Here is a 13,293-nt window from a genome sequence, read left to right as displayed (position 1 = left end):
GAAAGTAACACATGCAGTTTTTCATGCAGTTTTGGTGCAGAAAGGCACAGACATTTGTGTGCAATTTTTGCAGCACAGCTCACCACCTTGTACAGCCAGCATTACAGCATAACTGAGTTTAAAAAAAGGCTTTCATAATGGCAATCATACAATCAGAACTGTGAAGGAACAGATTTTTTTTTGGACTTCCCTAAAGTCTTTCAGCCATATTATTCCCTGTTTCAACTGTATAGCTAGGTGCATTTCACTAAGGAGCAGGGGGGCATATCTCTTCTGTGAATTCTGCCAGCACTGTACTGCTGTTATGTCCTTTGATTTAGGGTGTATACATGTGCATGATGTGTCCTGTGGATTTTACCCAAGTAACAGAAATTAAGATCCAAAGTCGTTTTTATCAGTGGCTAGAGTTGTTCTTAGTACTTCCTGCTATGTTTGTTTTCAGCTCCGGAGCTCACAGAACAGATATGGAGGGCAAAGTCACACTTACTGACACACAGGACACTCCTGTTATCTGCAAAAGCAGTGTAGAAGCAGTTGTTTTATCAGGCTCAGGAGCTCAACCAGCTCTGACATGACCTCACTTCCTCTCAGCCGTATTCTGAGTCTCTAACTTGGGAAGGATCTTGCGTGACAACAGGCCGTGGACTGCAACTTCGGGGAAAGTGAGACCCCTATAGTGGTCATGACTTTTCAGCTTTTTTCCGGTGGATGCAGGCAGATTTTTTAAACAAAGTGATTTAAATTCTCTATTAAATGAAATGAAATTGTGTGAAAGTACAGTGACTCTTTAACTTGTAGCTATGGGACAGTCCAATGTATTGCAGTGGGGACACATTGCCTGTTTAGTTGTATCTTCATTGGCATACATGGAAAGAAAATAGTTCTAGAAAGTAAATCACACAAATGTATCAATTTACTTTAACTATAGTTTATTTTAAAGCAGTTTATATGATAATGAATGCAGTGTAACAATATTAAAACACAATATTTTACACTAATACTGTATATTGCATTTCAATCAGTCTTTAAATAATTTAATGGACTTTTGTAAGTGAGAAGGTAAGTATAAAGAACTTTGTATTGTACACTGCTGAATGTGCATGGAAGAACATCAATAACATAAGATACTTATGAAATAACTAATGTAGTATACATTATTTAATCACTCTTGTACAGCTTCCTGGGCCTCACATTGAAGCTGTACGAATACATTGTCAGTACTAGCATATAATATGGTACAGCACATAGAATTACAATTACAATGTCTTGGTGAAGAAATTAGGAGCGTTGTCTTTAAAGTGGTTATATTCATCTGTTCCAGCCACCAGTACAGTTGCAGGAAAGGTCCTAGGACGTTCTGGATCCTGTAATAGAAATATGACCATAATGTCAGTTAGAATAAGTGATAATTCTACTTTATTAACATTGCAGGCTGCTACATATGCCCAGCATTATTATAAGGATCATCATCTTTACAAATAAGATGTTGTCAACGGCATACAGGCAGGCCATGCCCCAAGAACCTGTCCAGTAACCCCCTTCTTTAGAGGAAGTGACTTGTTGGCAAAGAAGGGTCGTGGAATTAGCCCAAACGTCATGTAAAGGGTGTGGAGGAAGAAACAAGGAGCAGTCCTTTCTGTGCTGGGTGATACAACCTGGCACCATATTAGTAGGCCAATTGTCTTATTCTTACTATGGTGCCATCCTCTTTTCTGTGTTAAATACTGGTAGCTACAGGTATATCTGTGGGGGTAGCCTGTAATTTATGATGATATTGTGTATTCATGCTATCGTTAGAGCATATTATAGCCTTCAGTTGAATTACATACTGCTCCTTTCTAAATAATCTGGATGTTGGGCGCTTTTCATTTTAGGTGGCCTGCGAGCCATTTTACATTACCCACAATGCTCAAACTCTGATACTTCTCTTATTAGGTGAGACAACCAACCTCTTTTTATTGGAAATAAATCTGGTTCTGGTTACATGGCAACCCTCTTTAAGGCCCTTAACAAAGTATTATCTCTTCTCTGCAAATAGCTTTAAAGCAATACAACCACAAGGCAATCTCTGGGTTTTGTTTGCTTACCTTAATAGGGTAGGCTGTGGTAGGAACATAGCGGATGACAAATCCACATCTTCTCCTCTCAGACATGTTGGGTTCACTGGCATGAACAGTCAGACCATCATGCACCTGTCAATATAGATGAGCATTTACAGAGATTGTATAATACACACGTCACACATCACACCAGGCTCCTAACATGGAAGCTCACGAGCAACTTGTCACCTTCTGCTCTTTTAGATTTGTTTATCCATAAGTTTAGCCCTGGACTTGGAATATATCCATAAAGATCAATGTACATCACTGGTCCATAGGGCAGTCTGGAGAAGTCATAGGTCTAGATTCGAACACATCCAGTACTTACATTCTCCAAAATAACACTTTAATTTACACTTTCATTTAGAGTGCATTATCTATATATCCAACAATTGAATACCTAAGGTTTCAGTTTCTTCAAGCAGACACTACTTATATTGTATAGCCATCTACACAAAATGAATCTCCCTCTTATAGTTAATTCTAATATTAAGTTTGATCAACAAATCTCCGTAATGTCTTGATGGCATTAGGTTGTACTTACAGACATTTGACCAGCTTTCAGTGGACACTCCACCAAATCTTCTACATTCACCAAGTGCTTTGGAATCTCCTGGTTTGCTGTCAGCATGTTCCCGGGAATCTCTGCAATGTTGTGCTCCAGTATACCCTGTTTATGACTCCCTGGGGCAAAAAAGTATGTAAGTCTCTATGTAAAACTTTTTTATATTATACATTTAGCCATAGAGAGGTAATACCTGGAATTATTTGTAGGACTCCATTTTCTGCATCAACATCATCAAATGCCAGCCATACTGAAGCCACTGGACCTCCCTCAAATCCCCAGTATCTATAAAGATATAAGAAAGCCATATTTAGGTTACACACTTAGAACCAGCAGATTATCCAGTGGCCATAAAGGTCTAGCAGCTCCCATACTCACTTGATATCCTGATGCCAGGCAACATAAGGGGCAGTGTTTTCTTTGTGTGGAACCTCAGAGGAGGGATATTTACAAATAAATCTTGAGTCCAGAAGAATGACATTGGGACCCAAGACAGCTGTGATTGCTTCCAGTAGATTGGGATGGGTTGCTAGTCTCATCACCCACTCATACTGCATGTGGATATTGTGTAGATTGTACTGAGTGTACTCTTTACCTGAAATATAAAATATGTTGGAATCAGCTAATCTTTTCTATAACTCAAAGTATTTCCCCTTAAAAAAATAAAATAAATTTGATCATGGTTAATGATACAGTATACACTATGTATTTCTGGATCATTTGCAAACTTACCAAACTTTTCTTCCAGCTTTGCATGCTCCTTCTGGGCTTGGTGCAATTCCTTCTTATCTAATACATCGATAGATGTCAGATAGCCATTGGTGTCATAGAGGTCCTTCATCTTGTTAGTGTCAATCTTCATTGTGTAGTTACTAGGATGGCTTTAGCTGTACCAAGAATGTCTGAAAGCTGTTGATATAACTGCCTGCTTGTCACACTGACTTATATACTAAGTTTAACGAGTGCCCAGCCCATGCCACTATTCTTAGTAACTGGTTATTTTTTTTGCTTTTTAAGTTTTTGTTTCCTGGATAAATATTATAGCCCTGAGTGATTGATTCTGTCTTAAGAATACGGCATGACTCACAACAAAACTTCCTTGCTTCACTCTGCATGGACTGTCACACATTATTACTTCATCGTTTTAAAAGCTCAGGGCTGGAAATTCCAAAGCAATTCAGGAAGCAAAATATAAGATATGTCATCACTGCAAAATAGAATATCTTGCTCTTTGATATCCTACTATTAGAAACTTAACAGAAATAGAGTGAATTCTCAGACTACAGAATTTTTCCAAATAATCTCTCTTTTTGGTGTAGGTTTATTATATGTTTTATATGTAATATTTCTGGAACAATTGTGTCTGGAATTACAAAGCTGGAGGCATGGTTTCAGTATACTGATCTATGAAGTACTGTGACTACGCTATGTAAGGTTTCCATAGGAATTGAGAGAAAATATTTGAATTTCTATGTGAATGATATAATGATGCCCAATCTGTATTTTTTTCAGTGCATATAGAATATACTGAATAGTATATATTAGTAATATAATAGTATATGATGCTTGTTTCATTTTGTATAAGAACAAGAAAAAAGAGAAGTGGAATTTGAACTTTCCCAGAAAAGTGTTTCAGTATTGAAAAGTAGTCAAAAGAAAAAAGTCTGGTGACGTCTTATCCAGTAGAAAACAGGTTTATTGCTTTCATTAAGAAAAACAAGAGTCTTACAGGTATGATAACGTTTAATGGCTAGCAAAAATAGAAGCAATGATGTTCCATAGCAAGCTTCCGAGACAAGTTAGGTCTCATCCTCAGGCATAATACTTATTTTGTTTCTCTTCATGAAAGTAATAAACCATTATCGAAATTTAAAAACTATTTTTGGGATTTAGATGATCAATTAGAAAGTTTCAATTATTTTTAATGGACCACGATTTTATAGCGTCACATAATTATTACATCACAGCTTACAAAAAAAAAAATCGGAATTAGACCACTAAAAATGGACACCATAAACAGTAAAGTTATGGCTTTATTTTTAAACACTGATACCGGCCATGCCAGCCGGGCCAGCCCTATGATACAAATGCATATTCTTAGCCTCAATTATGCGGAAAATATGAAACTTTTGTAATTCATTCTGCACAAATTGCTCAACATAGTCAGTAGACAACATTTGCCACCAAAAATAGATAATTTTTGGATAGTTTTTTATTTAAAAGTATACGACTGTGCAGCATTTTTACACCCAGGCTGCTTGTTAGCACCTACTACTATCCGTTTACCCATATACTTTGTAATTTTGTCATTACTAATGCTGTATTGTCTAAAAGAGCCTAAAAGGGTATGGATACAGTCTTATTGACAACTTTTCAGGCCAACTGGAATACATTTGATTCAGGTCGATATATGGCGGACTCAACTGGACTGAAAACAAATTTTTGGGAAATTCACTCAGATCTGTTTACCACATTATGTAACAGAATTGCTAATAAATTAAGACTACTGGTCGATAATGATTATTGTTCCTAGAACTACCTAGAGTAATGCCTAGAAAATGATGTTCAGCTGGATATACAGAATGACACATCATCCTTATGTATAATTTGATACTGAAATAGTGGCATCCCTCTTATTTCTCATGATGTTGCACTGGAGCTGGATAAACCTGTATCTTTTACTTGTAGCCAGAGGAAGAGGAGAGAGTCTAGAGCAGTAAATAAAGCAGATGTGTCACCTGGACTGCTCTGGTTGTGGGTGGGAAGGATGATGTCATGCAGTATAAAGACTCTGAGAGGAGATCAGGTTCTTCATGAGTCTGAGTAAAGTCTGAGACCTGCAGCAGCTATGACTGACTCTAAGAACAGAAGAGAGTCGCTCTATCTCAGCATAGGTGTCCTGGCTGTTAGTGCAGGTAGGGATATTTAACCTGTTCTCTTCCAGCATATATCCATTTTTATATTTACAGTTTGCATACTTCAGTAATGTTTGATTCTTCTGTTTTAGGGAGTTTGCTTCTATCAGTAGAATATTACAGTGTTGGTGCATCTGCTTCTCTTATACCTCCAAATGCCCTGGGCATCCTCCTCCTTATATTGGCAGCTATTTTAGGATATGCAGGTATGGATTTATTCACTAGTTATATCAAATTAACTGTTTACTTGAAGTTCAGTAGTTATTGGGTATAATATTTCATGCTACCTTCCCTGACAGCAGTGACAGACACCAACCCCATCATTCTGTCTGTTATGTGTGTGGGGGTCATAGTTTTAAAGATACTTAAACCTTATTAGTTGCATCAAATGATTTCTCTCAGTTTTATACATAAGCCCCAAATTGATGAGTTTTCGGCTAACCCCAACCTTCAGCCCATGATTGACAGCTTTCTCTCTATACATATTAATAAAGAAAAAGCTGTCCAACAGGGATTGGAGGACAGCGTAAAGGTGGTGACAGATTTTCATTAATACTATAGGGGATACACAATGTATACATGTATCTGTACAGTCGCATATGCCGTGTTGTCTGTAAGTAGTTAGAAGACTAGAAAGTATTGAGTTCTTCAATGTAATCACTGACTGCAATATCTAGAATTGTTCCCACTGAAATATATCCAGTTCCGAGACGTTAAATAGGTGTCGATGATATGAATAACTATGAGATATTTTTTGTAAACTTTTATTAATAAGGTAAGAAACTACTGAGTGAAGGTAATTGCAGCATCTAATCATAGCCTAAGGGTTCATGCACTCAGGGAAGATGTACAGCTTTAAATCAATTCATAAAGGGCAAATTGCTATAACATATTACCTCTAGGAAAATAATAATACCACTTGGCTTCTATAGCAATTCTTTTCAAGATACCTAAGTATCTGAGGCTTAAAGGAGGTTCACACAATAACATGAGAATCAGATATGTCATCAAAGTCTGATTAGTGGAGGTTTGTCTTCTGACCTTCTCTACAATGAGATGTCCATGTGGCAGGTGAAAAATATGCCAGCTTTCTAGTGTAAACAATGTTACATTTATTTGGACGATCAATAAATTGTATCCCACCAATAAATTTATTGGGCCCCATCCTTCCCACACATGGCCTGCCTACTTTAAAAAAAGTGTCAAGTGTGGTGAAAGAGCACGTCTGATTGACCGTTTATGGAAGATTACTGTGCAGTAATTACAATTTAAATTAAGTTAATAACATTTTTACGTGCTAAAAAACATGCTAAATATGTAAATTCAATGAAGAATAATGCACAATCTCCTGAAAATAATACCAATTGCGCACCAGTGTACCCACTATGTATTATAATTAATGTTGAGTGAATAGAAATTAAACAAATTGACTTCCATACGAATTTCAGGAAAAATTAAATTCACCAGGAATCGGAATTTCCTGGGGCTTTGTGGTAACGAATCAATTTTTCCTGAAATGGCAGTAAAAAAAAACATACTCACCTTATCTATTTGTTCACGGAGAGGCCATTGCAGCCATCTTGATTGAAAGGAATGCGCCAAATCTCACGTGCGCTGATGTGCGATGTCACCATACCATCATGGTGGCCCTTCGTGGTGGCTTCCGTCCAGTTTAATGACGTCATTAGGTCAGCGTGCGCATGATTTGACGTGTTTTCTTCAATCAAGACCCCTGGTTTACCCGTGAAAGACCTGAACGTCAGATGCCGTGTTGAACGTGGCATCTGAGGGGTTCAATGTCGGGGATGGCGCGATCACCGTTCCCTGTCATTGCACGTGCTACATACAATGGAATGCGATTCGTGACTAAGTAATTTGTAGTGAATCAAACTTCTTTGTGAACTTCGGCAAAGCAGTCGGACTGAATTTTTGATAACATCTCTCATCTCTAATAATATTTAAATGTAAGATGCTTGCCATTTATATTCCATGTTGCTCCTGCATTGTGTTCTCCCACGAGTTCTGGTTTACCTCTGCAGGGTGGTTGGTACAATCACATACCACACAACATCAGGGTGCGGAGGTTAAGAAAAAGTGCATGGGGGGGACCAGGGATATTATTTTTAGGGATCAACATACCTTTAAAATGCAACTGATTAGAATAAAGTATTGAATTTTAATATAATTTTCATTCTATAACTTCATTGTCATTTCCATTATAGGAATCCAGAATATTCAAGGTCATGTACCACTGTGGGTCTCATTTTATTGGACGGTTTCAGCTCTATGGTGTGGATACGGAGTCAACTTGATACTGAAAGGAACCAATGTCATCAGCAACTCTGAAATGAGAAATGCTATAGTTCCTGGCTTAGTAGCATTTTTCCTGGGGCTGTTTATTATTGGTATAGTGGGGATCCTTCAAAAGGAAATTGTCCTTGCTCTGATATCTATCACACTTTCTCTTTCCAGCATTCATGAGATAGTTCTATTCCATGATGGCAGAATAGGCACCTCAGCAGTGGCATGTAATTATCTGATTGTAGTATTACTTGGGATATACTTTATTGGTGGTCGGACTCTCCATCGTGTTAACAAGAAGCATGTTATTTTACCAGGAACAGACATAACTAACAAAAGCAATGAGCAGGAAGCCTCTACAGGTTCCAGTAAGGTAGCATTGATAGCTACAGGTTTCATCCTTAACATGGCCGCCTCTAGTGTGTTTGGCTGCAAACTCCTTGGAATAACCAGTAGCCTTTTTGTTGGTCAGGTAGCATGGCTATGGACGGCTGCTGTCTACCAGACTGTTATCTGTATCCTTTCATATCGTAATTATCACATGCTAGAGGCCACACATATTGCATTTTTCTCCATTTTGAGATATGCAGAAGGCTACTCTCTACTGTATCAGTTCTTGAACACTGGTCAGTTAAATTACCCCCTTCCATTCTTGGTTGTTTTCACTATACTATTTGTTGTCCTTGCTCTTTTTACAAGTATTCAAAGTCTTATACAATCAATATATTTATTGTTCTATGTTGCCTACTGCATTTCATTAGCTTGTAACCCACATGGATTTTTTTATGGAGGACCACAGGGAGTTAATATCGCAATATACATTGTTTCAGCCATTATAGCGCTAATCACTTTATACAATGCAAAGTCATCTATGACTATCCCAACAGGTGAGGGTACCATTAAGAAACTGTTCACTAACAATAGCATTTTCAAGCTCCGTAAGGATAAAGATATCATTGAACCCTACCTTGGTTATTCCAAGTATGGAGATGCCGAAATCCTTGCTCATGCCTGCAGTATTTTGGCTGCCTTTGCCATGACAATGCCAGGGAACCCTGGAGAACCTTTGGTTACAGTTGTCTTACCATGGGTTGTAGTTGCTGGAGGAATTTATAATCTTATTTGTGGGTCAGTAGCTTTCTCCCGTGGCAAGACACTTGAAAGTAGTGCCTTCATTCTGTACGGAGTAATGTGGGTAATATGGGGAATTTTTCGTTATAGTGGAATCTATAGCACAAGCAGGGGTTTCAACACTTCCGTAGGAATTATATGTTTCATTCTCTTTAATAGCTTTATTGTTTTCAGCACACTTTTCCTAACTAAAGCCTGGTTTGCGTATGCTCTCACCTTCCAACTCATTTTAATCAGCTTTCTTCTTGATGCTATCAATGCACTTCCTCTGGGCTATGATATTGCTGTTACTATTATATTTGGTCTTGCTGGTTTCTACTTATTTCTTTCAACCCTTCATAATTCCACTTTTGAGGCTCCCCTTATACCAGTTGGCAGCCCTTTCATCAAAATTAGCGGTTTTACAAATGACAGATCCAAATGTCCTCATCTAATTTCTACAAGGACCAGCTCGGTACAAAAAATTGCAGGTGAGATCGGAGCACAAAAACAATTGCAAATTAATTTAATGCATTTTAAAAGTTTTTTTTTTAACAGGAGTGTTTTTTAACAAGTATTGGTTCAAAGATATGATTGTTTAATAGATTTACATGATTTTAATTGTTGTTCCTGCTTTTGTAGAAATCATGAAAAATGGAGGGATATGTGGCATACCTACAGACACGGTGTACGTCCTGGTGGCAGCTTGCAATCAGCCAGAAGCAGTGGAGAAGGCATACAAGTATGTTCAGATACTACAGTGTGTGTAATGGGATTTCTGAAAATATCTTTATAGTTACACTCTGGGCATAACATAGGTACACAGTTTATTAAGGGTCAGTCCATTAAACAGGGGTTATTAGAATAGCAAAAACAAACCCCTGTCATACACCACCATCTCAGACCATAATATCATGTGTCCCAGAAATTACCCTAAAGCGTTCCTTTAAGAGAATTGCAGGAATACATAAAAAAAGAGCACACAGTGTGTTATATTAATACAGTATATTTTGATGTAAACAGAATATATTAAAGCAGCCATCAGAAATCTAAATAACATAAATATTGCTATAAATCAGTATGGCAGAGGAAATAGATGAAGTATATTGTATGCTGCAAACAACAAATTTTCTATGAGATTAATGTTGCCCTTTTGCAGAACAAAACGTCAAGCTCAAGATCGACCAATGTCTCTGTGGATTTCAAGCCTACAGCAATTAAAATCTGCCAAACATTTGCTAAGTCCTTTGTTATGGGATTTCATGGAAGCAGCTTGGCCCTCATCCATCAGTCTTGTAATCCCAAGAGGTGAATACCTACCATAGTGTGTACCATGTTCACAAGTCATCTCTTCAGTCTACATCCTCTATCTATATAAGATGGATATATATCATTCCACAGGTCCATTACATTTGCATTATACCAAAGCTGTCTTAATAATAATGTATATATTTCATTCATAGGACCATGGTTGGATGTGTTAGGCGCTCATGATTCTGCAAAATACATTGGAACACCTCAGAGCATTGCTATACGGATACCAGATTGTGCAGTGACTACTCACTTAATTGATATGGTAAAGTATGAAATTCACACAGATGTTATTAAAAAGTGAAATTCATATATAGCTGCTTTTTATAAACTACATTTACTGCAGAAAAACTAAGATTAAGCTTTTATATTTGTTCTGTAGGTTGGTCCCATCGCTGTCACATCAGCCAATCCTTCTGGAGAAGCAGACACTACTCATCACAATCAAGTCTATGCAAAATTAGGAGATAAGGTAACTAGAAATACATAGGTATTTAGATGGTTAAGTTTACAGGTAAAAACCAATAGCCTAATGCATCTATCATTTCAGGTTGATGGTGTGCTATGTGATGGGGCTTCTCCTGAAAATATTGCTTCTACTGTGGTAGACTGCACAAAAATAGAAACTGGTGACATTGCATTTTTCAGAGTTGGCATCGTTCCTAAGTCACAGGTAATCCGATATTGTGATATTTTCTTTTTTTTTCTGGCACAATATTTCCATTGTCTACGTGTGGTGTAGTTATCCATAAGAATGCGATAGACATATTCATCTCAGCTTATATTTAAAATCAGAAAACCTTTTCGCTAATTCAAATTATTATATTTTGCAGGTTTTCCAAATATTTGACCAAGTTCAGCAGAGGCACAAGAAGGGGCTTGTTAATATGGGCTTTTCTGGATCCACAGATGAAATAACACAGGACATAAATCCCAACTCTGAAGATAATAAATCATATGTTAACAATGGCTTTACATCAGATGATGAATCACAGTAGTGGGTTCCTTTAAGAAATGTTGCAGAAACTGTATAATATGTCATTTTTGTACTTATTTATATTTCAATAATAGAAGATTTATGAATATTAAATTATATTTTTGTTAAAACAAAATTTTCATTGTCTCTTCAAAGCCAGTGGCATTCCTATTATTTTATTAGGTTTATGAGAATATGTATTTATGATTTAGGATATAAGCTGCCATGCCCATTACCCGTCAACCATATTCACCAAGTATAAGATATCTATTTTAACCTCATCTATAACTACATGTTGGGCTTTAAAGGATAACTGTCACATTTAGACCCTAACTTCAATTTCCATATATGTAGTTACTAATAACATGATATTCCAGAATCAGCTACTATTAGACTGACTTACCCAATATTTAATAAGATTCAGCCCTTAGCATCCAGTCTGCATAAAACTGCAATTTCACTATTCAGTTAAGATGGCTGCCACTGCCCTCACCCTGAGGCTAATCCCACCTGCCCTCACTAGCCAGTAACAATAGCCCCCCAAAAGTGTCAGTAACCAGAGCCCTCCCCCCTAAAGGGTTCATCTCCTGCAGCACAAAGGGGTCCTCTTACCACATGTTGCTTTCATTTATACACTGAGCAGTTGGCAGATCTCCCTTCCCTGGTCTGCGCTGCTCCAACTATACTTCTCCAGCTCTGCTGAGTGAGGGAGCGTCTGCCAAGCGCAGGGACAGAGAGAAGTGCACACAGCCCAGGCACTGTTATCAGCTGCTGGGGAGGACCTGGCTTTAATCATTTACTTACAGTCCCTGGCTGTCAGTAATGCAGCCAGCTTCTGTGTCCTCCGTCCTTCAACAGATAGACGGACCAGCCTAGACACCCTATTTTAAGCACAGATAAAAAAAGGCAGTACAGGGAACAAAAATGTGGAATTAAGGGGTAATTGAATACACAGTGAAAAGTTGAAATAGGGCCACCAAGGTGATTTAAATCACCACAATCCAATACAAAAAATAATAATACGATAAAAAATTTCCAGGATTTTTTAACTGGTGGCCTATCCTCTGGATAGGTCATCAGTATCTGATCGGTCATATCACATTCATGGGTCACATGAAGTGAATGGGGCTGAGCTGAGATACGAAACATGGCCACTATACAATGTATGTCTCTGTGCTTGGTGAACTGAGAGAAGGCTGTGGTGCTACTGCGACGTGCCTTCTCAAACAAGTGATCGTCACCAACCATATACTGATGACCTATTTAGAGGATAGGTACTCGCTAAAAAAAAAAAATATTATAATATATATATATATATATATATACAGTACAGACCAAAAGTTTGGACACACCTTCTCATTCAAAGAGTTTTCTTTATTTTCATGACTATGAAAATTGTAAAATTCACACTGAAGGCATCAAAACTAACACATGTGGAATTATATACATAACAAAAAAGTGTGAAACAACTGAAAATATGTCATATTCTAGGTTCTTCAAAGTAGCCACCTTTTGCTTTGATTACTGCTTTGCACACTCTTGGCATTCTCTTGATGAGCTTCAAGAGGTAGTCACCTGAAATGATTTTCCCTTTACAGGTGTGCCCTGTCAGGTTTAATAAGTGGGATTTCTTGCCTTATAAATGGGGTTGGGACTATCAGTTGCATTGTGGAGAAGTCAGGTGGATACACAGCTGATAGTCCTACTAAATAGACTGTTAGAATTTGTATTATGGCAAGAAAAAAGCAGCTAAAGAAAAACGAGTGGCCATCATTACTTTAAGAAATGAAGGTCAGTCAGTCCGAAAAATTGGGAAAACTTTGAAAGTGTCCCCAAGTGCAGTCACAAAAACCATCAAGCGCTACAAAGAAACTGGCTCACATGTGGACCACCCCAGGAAAGGAAGACCAAGAGTCACCTCTGCTGCGGAGGATAAGTTAATCCGAGTCACCAGCCTCAGAAATCGCAGGTTAACAGCAGCTCAGATTAGAGACCAGGTCAATGCCACACAGAGTT

The 13,293-nt window shown here is 37.7% G+C and overlaps 2 protein-coding genes across 3 annotated transcripts; one reads left to right on the top strand and one right to left on the bottom strand.

Moving 5' to 3' along the window:
* Window positions 1–912: 912 nt before the first annotated feature.
* On the bottom strand, window positions 913–3,730 carry LOC122919313 (probable alpha-ketoglutarate-dependent hypophosphite dioxygenase). The gene is made up of 6 exons (XM_044268257.1): window positions 3,397–3,730; window positions 3,043–3,259; window positions 2,858–2,949; window positions 2,644–2,783; window positions 2,088–2,192; window positions 913–1,364 (listed from the first exon to the last, which is right to left on the bottom strand). The coding sequence occupies exons 1-6, from the start codon at window positions 3,524–3,526 to the stop codon at window positions 1,257–1,259; spliced, it is 792 nt and encodes a 263-aa protein (XP_044124192.1). The 5' UTR covers window positions 3,527–3,730; the 3' UTR covers window positions 913–1,256.
* Window positions 3,731–5,498: 1,768 nt separating this feature from the next.
* Window positions 5,499–11,311, top strand: LOC122919503. 2 transcript variants are annotated; one of them, XM_044268570.1, is made up of 9 exons: window positions 5,499–5,579; window positions 5,672–5,785; window positions 7,802–9,481; window positions 9,633–9,732; window positions 10,150–10,298; window positions 10,454–10,566; window positions 10,684–10,773; window positions 10,852–10,974; window positions 11,135–11,311. In XM_044268570.1, exons 1-9 carry the CDS (start codon window positions 5,513–5,515, stop codon window positions 11,297–11,299), a joined length of 2,601 nt encoding a protein of 866 aa, XP_044124505.1. In that variant the 5' UTR covers window positions 5,499–5,512; the 3' UTR covers window positions 11,300–11,311. The 2 variants fall into 2 exon arrangements, with proteins under 2 accessions (XP_044124505.1, XP_044124506.1); XM_044268571.1 differs by lacking the exon at window positions 10,852–10,974.
* Window positions 11,312–13,293: the final 1,982 nt, after the last annotated feature.

This window comes from Bufo gargarizans, chromosome 9 (genome assembly GCF_014858855.1).
Source record: "Bufo gargarizans isolate SCDJY-AF-19 chromosome 9, ASM1485885v1, whole genome shotgun sequence".
NCBI lineage: Eukaryota > Metazoa > Chordata > Amphibia > Anura > Bufonidae > Bufo > Bufo gargarizans.
Note: the sequence above shows the minus strand (reverse complement) of the source record. Positions and strands in the feature narration are given on the sequence as shown.